This window comes from Natrix helvetica (genome assembly GCF_964273705.1).
Source record: "Natrix helvetica genome assembly, chromosome: 6".
NCBI classification, from domain to species: domain Eukaryota; kingdom Metazoa; phylum Chordata; class Lepidosauria; order Squamata; family Natricidae; genus Natrix; species Natrix helvetica.
The window spans coordinates 80,293,420-80,315,885 of record NC_138553.1 but is presented as its reverse complement, the minus strand read 5'-3'; the positions used below and the strand labels follow the sequence as shown (position 1 = coordinate 80,315,885).

General features: G+C 47.2%; 3 protein-coding genes across 5 annotated transcripts in view; 1 reads left to right on the top strand and 2 right to left on the bottom strand.

Annotated features, from left to right (window-relative positions):
- The window catches only part of PRKAR2B (protein kinase cAMP-dependent type II regulatory subunit beta), a 49,004-nt gene extending 48,249 nt beyond the window's left edge, over positions 1-755 (bottom strand). Inside the window, exon 1 of the mRNA XM_081958010.1 lies at positions 277-755. Coding sequence (XP_081814136.1) covers positions 277-607 — 331 coding nt within the window. The 5' untranslated portion in view covers positions 608-755. The remainder of the gene's footprint in view (positions 1-276) is intronic.
- COG5 (component of oligomeric golgi complex 5) overlaps positions 1-22,466 on the top strand; it is a 312,215-nt gene that overhangs the window by 208,325 nt on the left and 81,424 nt on the right. The window lies entirely within an intron of this gene.
- PIK3CG (phosphatidylinositol-4,5-bisphosphate 3-kinase catalytic subunit gamma) overlaps positions 2,815-22,466 on the bottom strand; it is a 32,706-nt gene continuing 13,054 nt past the window's right edge. For all 3 annotated transcript variants that reach the window (XM_081957043.1, XM_081957041.1, XM_081957042.1), the window contains exons 2-11: positions 19,824-21,818; positions 17,016-17,081; positions 15,933-16,158; positions 15,079-15,182; positions 14,354-14,500; positions 10,557-10,647; positions 9,112-9,242; positions 7,898-8,009; positions 6,894-7,051; positions 2,815-5,628 (exon numbers count right to left, since the gene is read on the bottom strand). In XM_081957043.1, coding sequence (XP_081813169.1) covers positions 5,347-5,628; positions 6,894-7,051; positions 7,898-8,009; positions 9,112-9,242; positions 10,557-10,647; positions 14,354-14,500; positions 15,079-15,182; positions 15,933-16,158; positions 17,016-17,081; positions 19,824-21,806 — 3,300 coding nt within the window. In that variant the 5' untranslated portion in view covers positions 21,807-21,818 and the 3' untranslated portion in view covers positions 2,815-5,346. The remainder of the gene's footprint in view (positions 5,629-6,893; positions 7,052-7,897; positions 8,010-9,111; positions 9,243-10,556; positions 10,648-14,353; positions 14,501-15,078; positions 15,183-15,932; positions 16,159-17,015; positions 17,082-19,823; positions 21,819-22,466) is intronic.

Sequence of the window (22,466 nt, the reverse complement as noted above, 5' to 3'; positions counted from 1 at the left end):
CTTTCTCTCCTGCTCCAATTTTTCGTTCTCCTTCAATTCCTCCTTCTCCAATTTCTCCTTCTTCCCTTTCTCCTCCTCCTCCTCCAATTTCTCCTTCTCTCCTTTCTCCTCCTCCAATTTCTCCTTCTTCCCTTTCTCTCCTGCTCCAATTTTTCGTTCTCCTTCAATTCCTCCTCCTCCTCCTCCTTTCTCTTCTCCCCTCCTCCATCCCCTCTTGCAAGGAAGGGCGCCCCCCAGCCTCCCTCCCCCGAGGATCCTCCCTCTCGTCCGTCTTACCGACGAATTCCTCCTCCTCCTCCTCTTCCTCTTCCTCCTCCTGGTCTTCCTCGCCGCTGCTCTCGGAGGGGCTCTGCAGCGGCTCGGGCGAGAAGTTGACCCCGCGGGCCTCGGCGGGGGCGCCGTCGAGCTGCGGGCGGCTGCCGGCGTTGCAGCGGGCCCCGGGGCCCCGAGGGAGACCCCCGCCTCCTCCTCCTCCTCCGGCCTCGGCCTTCAGCCGCTGGAAGTAGCGGAGGGCGAAGTCGAGCAGGTCGGCCGGCTGGCTCCGCAGCACCTCCAGGGTGAAGCTCTGCAGCAGCTCCCGCAGCCCCTCCGGGATGGAGATGCTCATGCCGGGCGGGGCGGGGAGGGGCGGCCGCCCCGGGCCCCGCGGCGGGCAACGCAACCCGGCGCCCAGCGGGCTCCGACCGGGGCCCCCCGCCGGGGTTGCAACGGCGGCAGCGGAGGCGGCGGCGGCTTCTTCCTCCCTTCGGGGGCTTCCCCGGCGCTTTGCAGCCGGCCGCGAAGAAAGAGCCGAGCCCGGCCGTGACGGCAGCAAGGCGCAGCCCCACCCCCCTCCCTCGAGCGCCGGCCAGGGAGGGAGGGAGGGAGGGAAGCCCGCGCGCGCGCCTGAGCCCCGGGGAAACCATGGCAACCGTGCGCCGCGCGCCTGCTCGCTTGCCGCCGCACGCGCGCCACGCACACGCCCACCGCCGCTGCTGCTGCTGCTGCTGCTGGTGCGGCCGATGCGTTTGCAAAGGGGGGGGGGGGGAAGGCAGCGCAGAGGTGGCCGGGAGGGAAGCGTGGCCTCTGAGCATGAGAAGTGGGCTTTGATGCTTGGTGTGGATGCTGCGTTTGCAGAGGGAAAAAGGCAGCGAAAAGCCGGTCGGGAGGGAAGCGTGGCCTCTGAGCATGTGCACAGCGCTTTGATGCTTGATGTTGATGCTGCTTTGCAAAGAGCCGGCCGGGAGGGAAGCGTGGCCTCTGAGCATGTGCAGAGGGCTTTGATGATGATGCGTTTGCAGAGGCAAAAAAAAAGGCAGCGGGGAGGGAAGCGTGGCCTCTGAGCATTTGCAGAGGGCTTTGATGATGATGAGTTTGCAGAGGCAAAAAAAAGGCAGCGGGGAGGGAAGCGTGGCCTCTGAGCATGTGCAGAGGGCTTTGATGCTTGATATGGATGCTGCTTTGCAGAGAGCCGGCCGGAGGGAAGCGTGGCCTCTGAGCATGTGCAGAGTGATTGCAGCTGCTGCTTTGTTGATAGAAAAGGCAGCGGAGACCCTAGGGGGAAGCGTTGCCTCTAAGCATGTGCAGAGTGCTTTGCTGCTGCTGGTTTGCAGAGGAAAAAGGCAAGCGGAGACCGGAGCAGGAAGTGTTGCCTCTAAGCATGTGCAGAGTGCTTAGCTGCTTGCTGCTGCTGAAAATAATAATTCAAGTCGGTCACCGCCCCGAGTCCTGTTAAGGAAAGGGCGCGGTCTATAAATTAAAGTATTATTATTATTATTATTATTATTATTATTATTATTATTATTATTATTATTATTAAAAGGTAGCGGAGACCCGGGAGGGAAGTGTTGCCTCTGAGCATGTGCAGAGTGTTTTGCTGCTGTTCAGCAACCATTCTAACTTATGACAGCTGGAAAAGGAGTTTTACAACTAGTCCTCGGAACCATAGCAGTATCCCATGGTCAAGTCACGGCAGTAAAATCAGAAGTCACAATCCCATGGTGTCTCATTTAACAACCATGGGTTGTTCACTTAAGGACCACATCACTTAGGAACTGCCGATCCAAATTGGGGTATGTTAAGGGAGGACAGTCACTTGTCTCAGATGGTATAGGTTTTCCTGCTTGAATAGGGGGCTGGACTAGAAGACCTCCAAGGTCCCTTTCAGCTCTATTTTGTTCATTCTGAACTTGTCATTATGGTGTTTCACTCCAGTAAAATATTGTGATGCTGTTTTCAGCAACTGAAATGTATCATAAAAAAGTTTCCGACATGGAGAATTAAAACATCAAAGGTAGATATTAAAAAAGGGGGGAATGAAACAGAATGATATCCGCATGGAAAAATAATATTGTCAAAAAAGGACACAGCCCATCCCAGTTGGTTAAAATACAAAACTTTTTCTGAAGTTTCAGTAGAAGGGACAGAAGAAATTTTACATAATAGACCAGAACAAGCTGAAGCAATTTTAAGGTTGCTTCTCAATCTTTTTAAGACTTTAGGATGCAGGGACATCAACACCCCTGTTGGTCTATTATGAACAATTAAATCAATTGTCCTAACATGAATTCACTTTTTAAAAAAAAATTAAAACCCTTAAAAGTGGCAATTGTCAATTTCACCAGAGACATGTTGAGGCGCTAATGTAGTTTTTCTGCAATAAATTAAAATAACCTTCCAATTGATTTTTCGGGATAATCCTTCCTGCTTACACCCCAACCGGAGGAGAATGCATTTAATCTGTTTTTATGCAGCATGTTCATTATTTTCATATGCTTCGTTTACAAAAACTGTGAAGACAATGTTAATCAAAAAAAAAAATACACAACAGAAAAACTCTGTACTAATTAAAGCATATTAATATATATTTTTATCCAGAGCATATAAAACATACATCGCTTTTTAAAATTGCAGAACAGATACAATGCAAACAACTGAGTTTTTCTTTTTAAAGGTATTGTTAGAAAACGTAAAAGGTTCAGAAAATTGGTTTTTTTAATGTAGAATTTCTTATAGGAGATCCCAACACAATGCAACAATTTTGGATTTAGTTTGTCATCAATTGCAGGGTGAACTGTGATTAGGGATGATGGAATCAAACATTTAAGTAGTTACACATTCCCTACAGGATTGGTATTCATTTATTTTCCCTACCGGGTCGCAAATGCGAGCGAGCTCACTTCACTACCATCACCGCATGCGGTCGGCCTTCCGTACCAGTGCGTTGACCTTGCGCCACGCAGGCGGCTTGAAAACGTGCCTAAACAGAATGGCATAGAGCCGGAGCAGGGGGGGGCACCCGCAATTCCCACTACTGATTCAGGCAAATCAGTCTAAACCGGCTGAATACCATCTCTGATTTCCTAAGAAAAAAGAAACTTTTTTAAAAAGTCTTTCTAATACCCAGCAATCTTTTCAGCTCTTTATCTACATCCAAAGAAGAGTAGGTTACAATTGCAAATATTTCATATAATGTTACTGCTTCTTTTAATGACGTGACATATTAACGAGAAGGCTTGTGGCCTGACACATGTAAATAAATACACTTCAAGTTATATTTGCTCTGGAGAAACGAGTTATTATAATAATTCAAGTCGGTCAAATTCATACCAGAATAAACAAAGAGTCGGAAGGAACCTTCGACGTCTTCTAATCCAATCTCCCGTTCAAGCAGGAGACCTTAGACCCGTGATGGTGAACTGTGGCACATGGAGTCATTTGTTAGGGCACACAAGGCATTGCCCTGTCAGTTCCAGCGCGCAGGTGCACTCTGGCCAGCTGACTTCGGCCTTCATTTTTGGCGAAAAACAACCCAACGCGCAAACCGAAAGTTCGGGAATGGACTTCCGGTTTGCATGTTGGGGTGTTTTTCGCCCTCAGGCGAAACTGGAAATCCGTTACCGAACTTCCGGATTGCCCATAGGCCCATTGTGGGCCTCCAGAGGGGGCGGGGGAGGCTGTTTTCGCCCTCCCCGGGCTCCTGGGGCCTGGGGAGGGCAAAAAACGGGTCCGTCACAAGCCAAAAGCAGGGGGGCGGGGGTCAAAAGCAGAGGGGGCGGGCATAGCATGGGTGGTCCGCCGGTCTTCGTGAGTGCCAGAGCAGCAGAAAATGCCCCCCAAAAGGGCCCGAAAACAGGGCGTTCTCTATAATTCTCTAGGAATTATGGCACTAATATTTATTTGAATAATTATTTTAAAAAATATTCCTCGGGGGGGGGGGGATAACCTTCGAATTTTTAAAGAGCTGGTGAAATCAGAAACCCTTGGACGGTATTTCTTCTAGAGACCAAATATCACTGTAGTAAAATATTTTGAAGTTTCCTCTGCATTTACTACATCGGAGTCTCCAAATATGGCATCTTTTAAGACTTGTGGACTTCAACTCCCAGAATTCCTCAGCCAACTATGCCACGAATTGAAGCCCACGAGTCTTACACAGTATGTACATTGGTGGTGGGATGCAACTGGTTTAACAACCAGTTCGATGGTCCCGTGCTTTTTGCCCGCGGGCCTAACGCGCAGTGTTCAAAGTGCAGCAATTTGAAGCTCAGCTGCTTAGCTTCTACGGTAGCCCTGGTAAGTAGAACAGTCGCGGGGCGGAAATCTGCCATGCCACGCAAACCAGCTGAGCCAGAAAGAAGGAAATCTAGGAGAAGATAGCGCAGAGATGTGCTGCGGGTGGGGGCAACTGATCGTCGCCACTACCGGTTCGCCCAAAGCGGTCTGAACTGGCTGAATACCACCTTCGATGTACATAATAGAGTTGGAAGGGACCTTGGAGGACTTCTAGTCCAACCGGCTGCTCATGCAGGACACAGACAATGTTGGCTTAGTGCAATGCAGGAACATCAGCTGCAAAATCCAGATTCCGATAAGGAAAGGCGTGTCCTGCAGAGAGAGACTGTATCAAATAACTACCAACAAATCCCCCTTCCTGGGAGTCAGGATCAGCATCAAGGCAACCTGAGAGCTCCGAGGGGGAAGAGGGAATGGAGCTGTCAGAGAGAGAGAGATGTAGGCGGAGCCTGGGCCATCCGTTAGCCCTCAGATGGAGAGTCAAAAGCCCCCAGGTCTGGAGGTGTCTCATGAGGAAGATGAGGAAAACTGGGTCTGGTGCCTGACACGTGGATGCACAGAAGGGAGAGGAGAGCAGTGGAAATCTACGGGCCGGTCCTTGGGAAGGAAGAGCCACCACTGCTAGCTGGCGCTCCTAATAAAGGAATCTCTGAGTTCACTTCAGAGGGTTTGCCGTGTTTGGGGAGCTGGGTCCGAACAAAAGGTGGTGAAATGGGCAGCGCACACTTAACAACCGTCTCGCTTAGCAACTGAAATTTCGGGCTCACCGGTGGTCGTACCATAATGCCATATTTAGGCAGAATGTTTTTCAACGCCCTGTTTGATTCCGAGCACAAGATGGAGGAACCAGTTGAACTGGACAGTCCAGCCTTTGTCCCGACAAACTTCGATCTGATCTAGAAAATACTTCTTTGCGTCCTCTTTGTGTTTGCCGACCGTCAGCGCATCGCGGATATATTCGATGTCCTCCTTGCTGGTCAACTGGGGCATCCCCGTCATCAGCATCATGGAAAAGAGGATGATGAGGAGATTGGTGTGTTTCCGAAGAGCAAGGTAAGCCCGCACGCAAATATCCTGCAGAAAAAAAAGAGAACATCCCAGTCAATTGGAATGGGATGGAATGGAATAAATAGAATGGAGTGGAATGGAAATAGAATGGAATGGAATAATCATGGCATGGCATGGAATGGAATAGAAAACATGAAATAGAATGAAAAATAAAATAAATAAATTAAATAAATATAAAATAAAATAATGGAATGGAATCGAAAATATGAAATGGAAAATAAAATAATAAAATGAATGAATTAAATAAATATAAAATAAAATGGAATGGAATAGAAAATATGGAATGGTATGGAAAATAAAATAATAAAATAAATAAATAAAATAAAATAAATATAAAATAAAATAATGGAATGGAATCGAAAATATGGAATGGAATGGAAAATAAAATAATAAAATAAATAAAATAAAATAAATAGAAAATAAAATGGAATCGAATCGAAAATATGGAATGGAATGGAAAATAAAATAATAAAATAAATTAAATAAATATAAAATAAAATGGAATGGAATAGAAAATATGGAATGGAATGGAAAATAAAATAATAAAGTAAATTAAATAAATAGAAAATAAAATGGAATGAAATAGAAAATATGGAATGGTATGGAAAATAAAATAAAATGGAATGGAACGGAACGGAACAGAATAGAAAATATGGAGTAGAATTGAATGGAATGGAATACAATACAATACAATAAGATTCACTTAACAACCATGATACTATCCTGCTTCCCTGAAAATAAGACGTCCCTGGATAATAAGCCCAATCGGGCTTTTGAGAGCGTATGCTAAAATAAGCTCCCCCAAAAAAATAAGCCTTCCCCGAAAATATTCCAACACAGCAGCAGCCATGAGGTGACCACGCTCGCCCCATCCTGTAACTCAAAAATAATAAGACCTTCCCAAAAATAAGGCCAAGTGCTTATTTCGGAGGTCAAAAGAAAATAAGACCCTGTCTTATTTTCAGGGAAACATGGTAACTTAACAGCTGCAGTGATTCACTTAACAACATTGGCAAGAAAGGTTGTAAAATGGGGCAAAACTCACTTAAATTTCTTAATTAGGCTGAATAATTGTGGTCATAATTTGAGGACTACCAGTCTCCCATTACTCATTTTTAAAACTCCAATAAGATGTCTCGAATAGAAGCCTCCGAAAACAACCTACCTCCTTCAAAAATATATGTATATATATTTACCGCAATGAATGAGATTATAACTTTTTAATTTACCATCGGGTTACATCCCCGAGGTTGATTGGGTGAACAGCTTACCTGGAAATTCTGAAAGCGCAGGCTGGTTTTTTTCCCCGATGTCCCCATGACGAAAAGGAAATCGGGTGTCAGGACAAAAGGAACTCTCTCCTTATTAATCCCAAGAAAGCTTTTGTAATTTCCAAGAATATGGCCAAAGTCGATGTGAAAGAGATTACCTTGGAAAGAAAAGGAAAAAACAAAATCAATATTATGCCAGGCAATTAAAAACACATCAACTAGAACAGGGATGGCTAACCTTTTTGTCATCGTGTGCCGAAAACAAATGCACCCATAATGCAGTGCGCATGTGACACCTCCCCCCGTGTGCCCTGCCCCCTCCACGCATGTGTGTGCGACCCCACCTGCTCTCCCTACCCTGTGCATGCACACATGACCCCCCCATGCCCGCCCTGCTCTCCCTGTCCCCTGTGCATGCGTGGTGGAGACCCGAAAATTAGCTGGCTGGTGGGAGGCCAGCTGTTTTCCGGGTCTTTGCCACACATGCGCAGTGGAGCTGAACCTACATGTGCCCTAGTTTCGCCAGCATGGAACAAGGATGACTTTTTACCAAAAAAGAAAACTTTATTGGCCCTTCCATCTGTATGTTTGCCTTTATCATTGGAGCAACTTTTGTCAAAATCTGATTTTCTCCTATAATCAAATGACTGCTTTTCTTGCAATCTTCTCTTCGCTCCTCTTACAGGTAGTCCTCGATTTAGCACGAGTGAGCTCCCGCAACTTGTCCCAGCTTCTGCCAACCTAGCAGTTCGAAAGCACGTCAAAAACGCAAGTAGAAAAACAGGGACCACCTTTGGTGGGAAGGTTACAGAGTTCCGTGCGCCATCGGCGTTTAGTCATGCCGGCCACATGACCATGGAGACGTCTTCGGACAGCGCTGGCTCTTCGGCTTTGAAACGGAGATGAGCACCGCCCCCTAGAGTTGGGAATGACTAGCACCTATGTGAGAGGGGAACTTTACCTTTACCTTAGACAATGCTGTCACTCATTAAATCAAAACTTACCTGATGCTGTGATCATAATGTTGTCATTATGTCGATCTCCTATCCCAAGTACGAAGGTTGCCACACAATATCCTGCACAAGAATACACAAACCGCTCCACAGCTGCCTGAAACTGTTAAGAAGAGGGTGAAGGTTAGCAGTACAGGCTTGCAACAGTTCATTTAGTGACCGTTCAAAGTTACGACGACAATGAAAAACGTGAGTTATGACCGTAAGCCTCACACTTATGACCGATGTGGTCCCCTTTTGGAACCTTTTGACAAGTGAAGTCAGAAGGGGGAAGCCAGATTCAACTTAACAACCAGGTTGGTAACTTAACAACTGTAACGATTCACTTAGCAACTGTGGCCAGAAAGGTTGTAAAATGAGGGGGGGGAGAACTCACTTAACAAGTGAGTTCGTTGCTTAGCAACGTATATCTCGGGCTCAATTGTGGGCCGTAAATCGAAGACGACATGTATACGCAAAATTAATTTAATCCAATGGTTTGGATTACAACCAAGGTTGCAATTATTCAGTTGGTGCTGGCAATTCAACAACCTTCACATCCTTGCATATCTGTGGTTGTGATTGTTTTACAAATGATCAGGCAAGACCGAGGATTTACTAAAGAAAAGCAGAGTAAATGGGGACTGTTTATCAACTCACAAGGCACAGTGAAAAGAAAACTTTTTTTTAAAAAAAAGAAATGATCTAAAACAAATACAGTGAAACATAATAGATACTGATGTCTGATATGCTAACTGTGGTTATATAGAAAGAAAAGTCACTTATATACTCTTTCTTTCCTTCCTTCCTTCCTTCCTTCCTTCCTTCCTTCCTTCCTTCTTTCCTTTCTTTCTTCTTTCTTTCTTTCTCTTTCTTTCTTTCTTTCTTTCTTTCTTTCTTTCTTCTTTCTTTCTTTCTTTCTTTCTTTCTTTCTTTCTTTCTCTTTCTTTCTTTCTTTCTTTCTTTCTTTCTTTCTTTCTTTCTTTCTTTCTTTCTTACTCTCTCCTCTCTCCTTAAGTGAATATTTCTATATCCATCTTGTCGTTTTTCTTTCCAAGTTCCAGATTATCGTCTTATGTTGGCTGGGGGAATTCTGGGAGTTGAAGTCCATACGTCTTAAAGTTTACCATGGTTGGGCACCTCTGAAGTACCCCGTAACGGCTTACCAAGAAACAATACTTTTTTCAAACAGAGATAGTAGCAATAGCAGTAATAGGAACACGTACTTTTTCTTCGATGACACACTTATCTTTAAGCCACTGGTTTAGTATTTCATCTTTAAAAGCCCCGGTGTTGCCGACTGTGCTTTGTTGAATTTTAGCAATTGTATTCGCATCCTTTACGATTTCAATCATTCCTGTTTAAAAAGAAGCAAGACCTGAACCAATAGCACCATTCCAGGGTGGAAGAACCATATTGTCAGGGTTCCAAATACCACCCAAAATTAATTCAGAGTCCAACGCAAAGTATTGCTCAAAGTTCCAATTTATTAAGAGAGCCCTGTTGGCACATCTGGGAAAACCCGAATCTGAAAGCTTCCCAGTTTTCCCCACCCAGTTGAAAGTTCAAGATCTTGCCCCCCACACCCACAAGTCCATCACATGGTCCAATCTCCCACTGCCACGCTGGCAGCTTTCACCCATCCAGATCCGGCCAGGTGCAGAGGTGCAGAGACAATGGATGACCTTGGCTTTCCAGAAAGATTTTTGTTATGGCTACATATCATCTAACTCTGTGCAATCCCCCCCCCCCCCCATTTTCCCACAATAGAAAATGCATAGTAGAAGAATAGAAACTGTGGCAGGCCAGAGATCCCAAAGAAAAGATGGCTGCAGGCCTGACGCATATATTTCTTTCTCTTCTTCCTCACCTCCAGATCTGCTACTGTCAGTTTTATAAAATAGACCAGACTAAAATATGAAAATAGGTCAGGACTACAGCTAGGCTTTGACTTAAAGCCACAAGTTTGGGGGGGAAAGTAAGGGACAGGGAGGGGTAGGTTCAGACTTGCAAGTTTCTATTACTATAACCTCATAGTAAAGGTAGTGTTGCTACTCCTGGTTGGTCATTCTTGTTTAGACTGTCTCTTAAGTACTGAGTCACCTTATAGGCAAGATGAGCGGAATAGAAATTTAATAGATCAATAAATAGAGATAGCAATGGATGGAGGGATGATCTGACTTAGGCTTCTCCAAAAAGCAGCAGGCAGAGTCCAGGTCCTGACAAAACCCCTTTTATTAAACAAATGTGAATTCCTCTCATTCACATTCAGCCAAGGCCTGGCAAACAGTCTTTCAAAGGAATATTTATGACTACAGACTTTATCTATCTTGGAAAGCTGCCATGTAAATATTTCCCAAATGAGGTATTCAGCCGGTTTGGACCGGCTTTGGCAAACTAGTAGTGGCAACCTACGGGTTACCGCCCTGGCGGTATGCCATCCTATTTAGCCACGTTTTCTAAGGTGCATGCATGCGTGCAAGCCATGCGCTTAAGCAAAGCACATGTGCAGAAGGTGTGCACATGCTCACATTTTCGGTGTGCGGCGAACCGGTGGTAAAATGATGTGGAACCCACCTCTGTATACAATGTAATTGTAACTTTAAACGAATGATTATAAGTAAACTAAGTTGTGATTTTTTAAAAGCTCTGCTTTGGACAAATACATTACCTATTTTATTCCCTGTCGAAATACATCCATAGGGTAATAAACATAAATCTAAGGACTCTTCTTCCCATATTGACGCCATGATTCGAAGTATCTAACAGAAAGAAAAGGCAAACAGCATCAGGGGACTGTTAGATCTGCCATTACATCGCTTCAGCTCTACTTCGCTTTGGTGGCGGCCTGCCATAAAGTATGGGGAAGGGGGGCAGGAAGAATATTGGGAGGGGGGAATGTCAGCAACTGGAAGTGCCAACCCGAGACAACAGTTGAATGGTCCAAGAACACAGGCATGGGAACGGAAGGCCAATGTCCACCCAATAGCAAGAAGACCAAAGGGGAAGGCCCGGGAGAAGGGAAAATCATTCAGTTTACGCGGGAAACTTTCAGATCTGGCTTTTCTTACGCTGGCTTTAGTTAAAATATAACTTTCACTACGAATGGAGTAAAGGGTCTTTCCTTCCTAACTGCCCAAGCTGGGACAAGTTTGATAGGAGCTTTTTCTGTCTTTTAAAAAAAATCTGGAGAAACATTCATATGAATTCAACACATTACTTCAAATCAAATTTTCTTACAGGACAGTGACGCAGGCTCGCTAAAACTTACTAAGTGAAAGCTACAGACTAGAGCAGGGGTGTCAAACTCGATTTCATTGAAGGCCGCCTCAGAGCGGGTGGGCTGGGCGTAACCAGGGGTGGGCGTGGCCAGCTCGACATCACTCGGGTGATCAAATGCCACTTTTGCTACCAATGGGTTTTGCTAGCATTCTGCCAGCGAAAACGGAGCTCAGGAGGGCCGCACACGGAGCTCAGGAGGGCTGCACACATCCCTCCCGAGTCCATTTTCGCTGGCAGAGGCACTGCGGGCCAGTCCTTCACAGTTTCCAGAGCGGCCCCGGGGGCCAAATCTAAGCACCTGATGGGACAGATCTGGCCTGCAGGCCTTGAGTTTGACATCCCTGGAGTACAGCTGCAAAACAGAACACACTAAATTAAACAAGTAAGTTATTTCCTTGTGACCCTGTCCAGGGACCCTGTCTGATGGAGATGGATAGTTAAGAAATAGGAATTCCAAACAATAAATAATGTAAATACCGTACTTTTCGGACTATAAGAGGCTCCATAGTATAAGGAGCACCATGATTTTGAAGAGGTAGGTTTTTTTAAAAAAAGGTTTTGCAGGCTTCCCAAACCCTCTGCACGCCTCATTTTTTGGGGGGGGGAGGGGGAAGGAGGGGGCATGCAGAGCTTTGGGAGGCTTATAGAGTGCTCCTGGGGGATGGAGGGGCAAAAATGAGCAAAAAACGAGCCGCTTTTTTGGGGGGAAAAGCATAGAGGCTTTGGGAGGCTTGTAGAGTGGTCCTGGGGGTTGGGGGGGGAAAGCAAAAAGTCCTATTTTTTGCTCATTTTTGCCCTCCCCAGCCCCCAGGAGAATTTTGCAAGCCTCCCAAACCCTCTGCACATCCATTTTTGCAAAGGGGGCAGGGTTTCAGTAGGCCAAAAATGCTGTATTCAGCATATAAGACGCACCCAGATTTTCACCCTCTTTTTTGGGGGGAAAAAGGTGCGTCTTATATCCGAAAAATATGGTATACAGTAAGTAAACACAATTTTTGCAGGCGGAATGAAAATGACAGCCTCAAATAGGATGGGGATGATCAGGGAGTTAGTTTGATGCAGTCCAAACATCTGGAAGGCCCTGGGCTCTGAATTACACCACATAAATGTTGCAAAACAATCTTGACAAGACAAATAACAGCAGCGGCTTGTTAGGAAGCCTGCAGCAGGACTCAAAAAGGAAAACTCCAGTTCACTAAAACGCATAAACATCCTGTCTTCATCCTGGCTCGTTTCCGTCCCCTTCATCTCGGTGACGACTTGAGATAAAAGATTTGTTGAGCGACAGAAGAAGAGATGAAGTGCGCTTTCTATCATTCGGCTCAACATCTGGACACTTCCATATTATATCAATGGGTGGAAATGCTCATGATAGAAGAGACTTTATTTTTATTTTTTAAGTTTTGGGTGCCTTCAAGTCAGTCTTAATTTCCTGGGGAGGAGGCTGGCTGCAAAATATTCCCTGCAGTTTTCTTGGCAAGAATTTGGTTTGCAAAAGGGGAATGCCACCCCGAGAATCCATCAGCGAAAGAAAATAAACAAGGGCAACCACAACGGAAAGGAAGGAGGAAAAGAAGAAAGGGCAAAGCAGAAGAAGTAAAGGAAGGGAAGGAAGAGTAGGAAAGAGGGTAAGAAGGAGAAGAGAGGAAGAGTGGGGGAAAGGGAAGGGAAGAAGAAAAGAAGAAGGAGAGGAGGAAAGAAGAAGATAGAGAAGGGAGGTTGAGAAGCAGTAGGGTTGCTGTGAAACAAGATGGAGAAATGGGGTGGCAAGAAAGTGTCCCCAGCTGTAGTTTTCTATATTGGTAAGAAGATAGGGATAAATGTTAATAGTTAATAGATAAATGTTAATAGTACTTACAAGAATGTATATTTATGAATGTATTTGAAAGGAAAAAAAAATTATGCAAAAAAAAAAGGGGGGGGGATCATGTGATCCCGGGACACTGCAACAGTCGTAAGTACATGCCAGTTGCCAAGCTTCTAAATTTTGATCACGTGACCACGGAAACGCTGCAATGGTCGTAAGCGTGAAAAACGTTCACAAGCCACCTTTTTTCAGTGCAGTTGTAACTAGGAAGAGTTACGGTGAATCGTTGCAAGTTGAGGACTGCCTCTAATTAAAAACACTTTAGCACAGGGGTGTCCAAACTTGGGAACTTTAAGACTTGTGGACTTCAACTCCCAGAATTCCCCAGCCAGAATGGCTGGCTGGGGAATTCTGGAAGTTGAAGTCCACAAGTCTTAAAGTTCCCAAGTTTGGACACCCCTGCTTTAGCATCAATATCAAAAGTTAGGGAACATGGAGTTGAGAGTTTGAACTTTAGCTAAATAGGCAAGGAAGTCCAACATACATCAACTGGTAGGCTTCTACACAGATTATCCCATTATTTTTTTAAAAAAAAGATACGAAAAAGAGAACTGCTATGAATAAAAATGTATGTCATTCAGGGAAACCAGTACATACGTTCACTTCCACATCTAGTAGCCACCACTTAGGAGACTTCTGTTTATTTCCTCTTTTTCATAACTAAAATGATTTATTAGAGCAGGGGTGTCAAACTCAAAGCCTGTAAGCCGGATCTGCTTAGATCTGGCCCAGTGGTGGCTTTCTAATTTTTTCCCTACCGGTTCGCTCGTGCGCGTGACGCTTTTGCGCACGCGCAGAAGCTTCCGGGCGATTAAGCGGAGCCTCCAATCGCCGCTACTATCGGTTTGCCCGATCCAGGCCGAACCAGCAGCGACTCACTTCTGATCTCGCCGGCGGGGTCGCCCTGGAAATAGCGAAGGACTGACCCGTGGTGCTTCTGCCAGTGAAAATGGAGCTTGGGAGGGCTGTACTTGGCCCTCCCAGGCTCCATTTCTGGCCATCATGGCCTCCTGCAGCCCCCTGCCAGAGAAAACTGTGTCTGTGCGCGCGCATGCCTTCCCAAGCTCCATTTTTGCTGGCAGAGGGCTGCAGGAGGCCATCGTCGCTGAAAACGGAGCTCAGGAGCCTGTTTCAGCTGCCAGAGCGCTTGGGCCAACACAGGCGCCCCCGACATGAATGACGTCAAGCTGGCCACCCCCCCACCCCCCCGAGGCTAAACTGAATCCTGATGCGGCTCTCAATGAAATCAAGTTAGACAACTCTGTCTTAAAGTTTCTCCTATTTCACTGGCTTCCCTCAGTGTGTTGCATACATGTTACCTGTAAAATGAGCATATCCTGCCTCAGATCATCACCGTGTTTGAAGATGATGCCGATGGTTTCACTGGACAGACAGGTTGGATCCGCGCATTTGAATTCTAGCCACAGAGGTTTTTTCTTGGAAGCCATTACTTTACATTTTTCGATCTGCGAGAAAAGAGAGACGCTTATATACACCGTTCATCACCAGAACTGACATGATTAAAGGCCAGGACTTTGCATCTACATATAGTCCTCAACTTACGACCACAATTGGGCCCAACATTTCTGTTGTTAAGTGAGACATTTAAGTGAGTTTTCCCCCAATTTTATGACATTCCTTACCCAAGTTGTTAATTGAAACACGGTAGTCGATACGTTAGTAAGAGGGGTGAGATTTATTGTGTTTATTTGGCACCCGAGGGTGTATTCGTGACCTGAATGCAACATTTAGCGGATTTTCGAGTCGGCGTTCTTGGGTTTTTTTCGCCCCTTGAAAATGTTTTGCTACTTATCCAAGAAGCTTCTTCGGTTCTGGGGAAGTTCTGAAGCTTCTTCAAGAACCGAAGAAGCTTCTTGGATGAGAAGTTAAAGATTTTCAAGGGGCAAAAAAAAGACCTGTGCATTGTACTGTTGCCTATCTAGGAATTTACTCCTCCTTGTGTCCCCAGGGCTCTGTTTAGGCTCTAATCCCGTGGACCCCTCATTCCTCTGACTTTGCTAAGAGAAAAGGAAATTATATTTACCAACAGTGCTCCTGCTTTTAGTCCGGGGTCGTAGGGAACCGTGAAACATTCTGGAAACCTATTCTCCTGTAGCTTCTCAAGTTTCTGTTTGAGCTGCGCGATGACTAAAGAAATGAGAGTGGAGGGAAGGGGAAATTTTTTTTAAAAACTCAGAAACTTAATTTAATTACAATGAAATGGGATGAGGAATGGCTGATAGGTCCTCCATTTCTCCTTTAGGACATGGTTTCCAAACCTTTCTGGCAGGAGTGAAATCAATCAATTACCTTTGCTACTGGTTGGTAGCAATGTGAGCACGCACCAAGGAATCCTCAGTCCTCCTCCTCCTCCACCACCACCACCCCTACACCCTTCTAGCACTGATGATGTTACCTAGTTCGGTAGTGAAATGTCTCCAAGAAAACAACCAAGTTCAGAGAGCACCAAGGGCCCCACAGCCCTTGTCCTCCTCCTCCTCCTCCACAAACCCTACTCCCTTCTGATGATGTTACCTAGTTTGGGTAATGAAATGTCTACAAGGAAACAACCAAGCTCAGAAAGCACCAGGGAGCCCACAGTCGTTGTCCTCCTCCTCCTCCACAAGCCCTACTCTCTTCTTGCACTGATGATGTTGCCTAGTTTGGTAGTGAAACGTCTACGAGAAAACCACCAGGCTCAGAGAGCACCAAAGACCATAGAGCTCAACCCTGAGCTACCAACATTCTCTTCTATGAGTCTTATTATTGGGTTTTCACCTTGGTTCACAACCGACACATCTGGAAACCGCAACGATGCAAAGATACCGTGGGATTTTGCTGCCGGGTGACCCAAAAAACGAGGGAGGCGAACGCATGACATCCGAAAACGTCACCTACCTTGAGGGGTGACGTCGTACTTCTCTGCGGAGATGGTCTTGATCTCCCTGGTGACCTTGTGCAGCAGCTCCGTCACTTGGACCTGCCTGAGGAAGTCTTTCAGCATCGCTTTGCCACACCCTCTCAGATACGCTTCCAAGATCACGGCAAATCTCTGCTGGTAGTGCATGGATTGCGCAATCTCGCTCCTCAGGAACCAGAAGAGGAAGTGTCCAATCCGCTTGTTCTGTGAATGGAAGAAGTAGCATCTAAGACAGAGGGGGGGGCTGCTGGTGGGTGTCGCAGGGGTTTGGGAGAACCTCGAACTAAGATTCGATGCAGTTCGGAGAACCCCTAAATCCCACTTCTGGCTGGCCGCACCCACTCCTCCCCTCCCAGGAGTCCCCACACGGTCTGTTTTGGATGCTGGTAAGTGCAGGGTGCGCGTGGAGGCTCGGGGAGGGCAAAAAACGGGCCTCCCAGAAGTTCAAGAAGGCCAGAAACAGGCACATTTCCCGCCTCCAGAGGACCTCCGGAGCCTGGGGAGGCCGTTTTCGTCCATCCGGAGGCTCGCGGAAAGACTCTGGAGCCTGGGGAGGGCAAACTGGCGTGCCCCAATCTCCTATGCCACTTGTGGATACACCTGGAATGCAAAGGTTTACCAGTTAGTGAATTTTCAACATTAACAGTTTCATGAGGAACCTCAGGCTTGCTCTGAGCAACCTGCTTCCTTTTTCTCTGTTTGTTGGCTTTAGGAGCCTTTGGAACAGTAACGGGTTCTCTCTCTGAACCAACTCTCTCTGGGCCCGTGCTGTCCCTTTTCCCTATTCGTCCGAACCGGCAGGGAAAAAAATGCTTTAAAAAGTGGGAGGGGGGAAGCCTCCCATGATGGCTCGCAGTTGAGAACCAGGGACAATCGTCCGTAATGGTTCGGCTGAACCAGGAGGATTTCACCCCTGGGCCATCCTGGCCACGCCCACCCAGCAACCCGGCATAGAAACCCTTGCTAAAATATCTGAAGCCCACCCCTGCCTTTGGGGCAACCATGGTGACCGAGAAACTCCATCGACGTGCCGTCTGATTTAAATCTTTTCCAATACTTACCCTCAAACCGCGCTTGAGAAGAAATCGAGCTAAGGCACTGTCATGATAAGGCTCAAATTTGACTGCCTGAAAGAAGAGGAAAAAAAGACAAAAATAAGCACGAATACGCTTTACTTTACTTTCGGGTTCTTTAATCTGGAATTTCCCCTAGCACATAATTTGATTCGTTTTTTAATTTCCTGCCTAATCGTCGTTTTGTGTTAAAGCTTTGTGCAAACGAAGAAATTGAAACGCGTAAAGTTCATCGCTTCAGCCTCGAGGCACCCGGTAGCTTCTTAAAGCCCAGGAGACGCAAGCGGCAAATTTTGTATGAATTTTAGGCAATTTCGGGTCAGATATTTTTTTCCCCTCTTAGAATCACTGTCTCAAGGAGGCTTAAACAGCGCATCTCGAGCGTCTGTGAATGACACGCAATAGAATAGCGGTTGCTATTTGACAACGCCAATTGGGAGATGTAACAAGGAATAAAAACCGATTTCCCACGCATGCCATATCCAACACTTAAAACCGTGATGGCCAACCACAGGTGGCACGTGGACCCCTCTTTTTGGGCACGCCAGCCGTTTCCCCAGCTCAGCACCATCGCGCATACATACGTGCCTCCCACCGGCCAGCTGATTTTTGGGTCTCTGCTGCGCATTTGGGAGACGGGCGCACAAGTGAGGATCATGCGCGCATGCGTGGGGGGAAGGGGAGAGCGCAGGGGTCCCCGTGGCCCATTTTTGGTCCCAGGAGGCTGCAGGGAGGCCTGCTCGGCCAAAAATGGGCCATGGGGGAGGCGTCGTGCACACATGTGCGAGGGGTGGGGGGAGCGGGGGGGGTTGCATGGACATGCGCAGGGGGGCGGGGCATACAGGGAGGTCACACATGCATTGCATTATGGCTGCAGGCATACACACGCTCATTGTCACATGCACATGTGCGCTTTGGGCACGCGAGGACAAAAATGTTAGCCATCACGAACTTAAAAGGATTGGACGCAACTCCCATTTACAAATGGCCTATCGTTTAACCATGTTCTCTGCAGCCAAAGGCGAAGGTATTTGTCCCAGGATCCAATCTGGGTCCGTCCCAGGGAACTTCTGGGCTTTCGGATTCATGTTGGAGCCCATCCTCAGGGAACTTCTGTTCTGACCCAAAAGCACAAAGCAGATTTAATAAAAAACCCTTTTATTAAACGAATGTGAATTCCTCTCATTCACGTTCAGCCAAGGCCTGGTAAACAGTCTTTCAGAGGAGTATTTATGACTACAGACCTTATCTATCTTGGAAAGCTATTTCCCAAACACAGTGCGGTGCAAGGAAAGACTGGGCACAGAGTCTCGGAGATTCACGGACAGATCTTCACACTCCTGAAACGAACGAACGAACGAATGGTTTCCTGCCAAAGCCCACTCCCCTTTTGCTCCTCTTTTATTTCCTACGGGAGGTTCCAATCACCTTCCACCTGTGGCTTTACTCCCAAGTCGACCCTGATTTCTTAGCTCTTCTTTTCTTCTGGCAGCTCTGCGCATGCGTACACTGGGAACAGGCTCCAGCTGTTTGTCTGCCTCACTGCTCTCTAGCTCCGAAGGTAGCTGAGAACTGCCAGACGGCCTTGGCCCCATCTCTGCGTCCAACGCAGAGCCCTCGTCCGAGCCTTCCTCAGCCTCCAGGACTGGCCCAAGTTCCTCCCCAACCTCCCCACTGTCTGACTCTGCTGCCAGCTCTGCTGGCCGCTGGCGGGCCACAGCAACTTCTCTCTAACAGATGGTGCCTCTCTTTAGCAAAGTTTGATTCCTAATAGTTCCGTGTGCACATTCATGTGTCTTCTTGCTACTGACTTCATCTATCTTTTTTATTTCCCAGGTTCTGCGTCGGAGGCAGAGATGGGGCCAGGGCCATCTGGCAGTTATCAGCTACCTTCGGAGTCAGAGATCAGTGGGGCAGAAGAACAGCTGGAGCCTGTTCCCGATGTGCGCATGCACAGAGTTGCCAGACAAAGGGAACAGCTAAGGAACAGGGGTCGACTCAGGAGTAAAGGCACAGGTGGACGCTGTACGGCCCCTCCAATAGGGAATAAATAGGAGCAAAAGGGGAGGGGTGTTTGCAGGAGATTAGTTTGTTTATTATTGTGAAGAGTTGCTTATCCGAGTCCGTGTCTCGCAGAGACTCCTTGCCAAGTATTTCATTGTGCAGCATTGCACCTGGAAACTATCAGCTGATAAGGTCCGTGGTTGCAATTCACCCTTGAAAGATTGTTTGCCGGGACTTTGCTGGATGTGAATGCTAGGAATTCACATTGGCCAAATAAAAAGGGGTTTTTTTTGGGGGGGGGGGGACAAGGAGTCTGCTTTGTGATTTTGTGAAGCCTACTGTATCTTTTGGAGTATAAGACGCACCGGAGTATAAGATGGAACCAAGGTTCTGAAGAGGCAAATTTTTAAAAAAAGTTTTTGCACTCTGCAAACCTCCCCAAAACAGCCTGTTTTTTTGCAAAAATGAGCCCGTTTTTTTTTAAAGGGCATGAATAGCCTTTAGGAGGCTTGTAGAGTGCTCCTAGGTGCTGGGGGGGGGGGGGATTTCTGCCCTCCCCAGCCCCCAGGAGCACTCTAAAAGCTTCCTAGAGGCTATGTACGGCCATTTTGGTGAAGGAGGCGGAGTTTCTGGAGGCAAAAAATGCTGTATTCTGTGTAGAAGACGCACCCAGATTTTCAGCCTCTTTTTTGAGGGAAAAAAGTGTGTCTTATACTCCGAAAAATACGGTAGGTCAGAACACTAACCAAGAGTGGCTCCGCTAAAGACACCAGAAGCGTCCCTCTATCTTACCTGCACCAGCTGCAAGAGGTAGTGGAGAACATCGTCATCTTCTAAGCCTTCCAACTTCTGCACCGCCATCGTTCTCACGGTTTCATCCGAAAAGTTGCAATCCAGAAGCTGGATGGGCAAACCGACATCCAAAGTGCTCAGGTCCCAGGCCTCTCTTTTCGCGAGCAGCTGGTAAGTTTCGGCGACTAGTTCCTGCTGTCCCCATTTCACCGAGCTAAGCAACTTGGGATACGCTTTGGGGTGCTTGATGCTTTCGTACCTGAAGTGCCACAGTAATTCCTTGTCTTCGGGGGTGAGTGGGTTGAGCAGATCGGTAGCTATGATCTCCTCCAGCTGTTTCCGCAGCTGGTTTGGCATTTCAACTCTGGCCCTGTCCGCCGGGGGATCCGACGCTATCTTGTGCTTTGGGAGGGCGATGGGATGACAGTACTTGTCCAACACAATCGAAATAGCCATTGAATTCTCTTTATCCGGATTGGTGGCCGAGGTTAGCTTATCCGCGTTGATGCTTCCTTGCTCTTCCCCCTTGCCTGGGATTTTCCACATGTGAAGGACGTAGTCCCCCGTTCTGAGCAGGGAGCGGTGGTCTATTAGCAAAAGGTTGACGTAGTAGAGAAGCTGAGTTTTGTATTTAGGGTCGGACGAAGGTGAGTCGTGCGGGTGGGGGTTACCCTTGGCGGATGGCGCGGGAGTTTTGCCGCAATATATCTGCAGGGTGAGCAATGTTCCTTTTGGAAGGTCCTTGATCTTGATGTCAAACTCAAGCCAAACGTTCCACAGAACCTCTTCAGTGAACGGCTTAGCGGTCGTTCTCCGCTGGGAAAGGAGCTGTTGGCTGTGCTGAATGTTAGCCTCCACGAAAACCGTAAGGTCCGTGTTTCTCGGTAAGACGGGGATATCCATGCCGATGATCTTGACCCTGAACTTGCGGTTGCAATCCCACAACGATATGGTGAACACTCTTTCATGGTCTTTCCCATGGATGGTGAGCTGCTCGTGATATCCCGAAACTCCGGTGCAGTCGTCAACCAATGGCCATTCTTCTTTCTGAACTTCATCCTGGTTCGGGTCAGGTGGTTCATCTAGGACCAGATGGATTTCATCCCCCTTTTTCAGACACTGTCTTATCCAGTGGAAGTTCTTGATGGGTGTTTCGCCGACAATGTACTCATCTCTGCCACTCACTCGCAGGACAAAATCCTGCTCGCTGTGGTCTTCGGGGATGTTCATCAAAGACTTCTTCTTCGCCATTTTCGTGAAGAAGCTCTGGAGGATGACGTCTGGCGTATCGTCCACCGCCACTTTGATCTTCTGGCTGGTGGTTCCTCTGTGGATGTTGAGAAAAATATTATTGTTGACAATTCTGCTCAGCAAATACTCCGGGAGGGGTTTAGATGTAGTCCAAGCGGGCATGGAATACAATTTTGGATCCCGACAGGAGACTTCAATCGTCCGCGGGGTGAGCAGCCTACGGCGGGCAAACTCGAGTTCGTCGTCGTGTACGTTGCTCACGTCGGTGACGTCATAGCCAATCAAATAATTGAGCTGGTTTTGGAACTCTTGCACTTCCTCGGAAAGGTTGGGCTTCTCAACCACATGGATCTTGCCCACTTTCTTCTGCAAGACTTTCCAATATAAGATACAATCCAGGGTCTGCATGATCTGGTGCTTGTCATAGATTTCGTACCACTGGCCCTTCTTCTGATAGAGGAGGAGAAATTGATCCGGCGTGATCTTGCGGAAGAGGTCGGAGGTCTGGTGGCCTTCCACTGCCCGCATCCAGACCTGGCTTTTCATCTGCTCCACCGTGCAGTTGGTAGGGATGTCGAGGACGATGCTGGTCGTGGGGAAAACAAACTCAATGGAGATGAGTTCCGTCGACGACAACGTGTTGGCTGTACAGTAGGGCTTCATCCTCCTCCTCCGGCGTCGCTTGTTGTCATCTCTCATAACCACAGCTTGATCGCTGCTCTCCAACTCCATGCCACAGGCAGTCTAGGGAAATCCAACAAAATGCCAGGTTATTTCTTTTCCCACTGACCGGGAAGTCTTGGCTGAGTTTATGTTAAATACAATCTTGAAAATCGGGGATTTTTTTTACACGCATCTAATGAAAGCGGGTTGAACAGAAGGGAAGCCTTTTTGAAACCTTTTGCTTTCCTTCCGTTAATGATAATTTTTCAAAAATAAAGATAATACCAAGTTCAAAGCCAGGGGTTTCCCGCAGTGCCTCTGCCAGCAAAAATGGAGCTCGGGAAGGCTGAATGCAGCCCTCCCAAGCTCCATTTTCACTGGCAGGGGTTGCAGGAGGCTGTCGCAGCTGGAAACGGAGTTCGGGAGCCTGTTTTCGCTGGCAGAGCCCTCGGGCCACCACAAGTGCCCCTGACATGAGTGATGTTGAGCTGGCCACGCCCACCCTGGCCACACCCACCCTGGTCCCCTGAGATCAAACACAACCCTGATGCGGCCCTCAATGAAATCCAGTTTGACACCAATACTCTGCTATATGCCCAGATGTTGTTTGTATGGGAGAGTGGAAAACGTGTTCCGCTCTGAGTCATGTGACCAGGAAGGGGAGGGCTTAGAATGCCGTGGTCACCAACATTCTGAGCCACTGCTCAGCTGCCTCTCCCATGGGGGTAC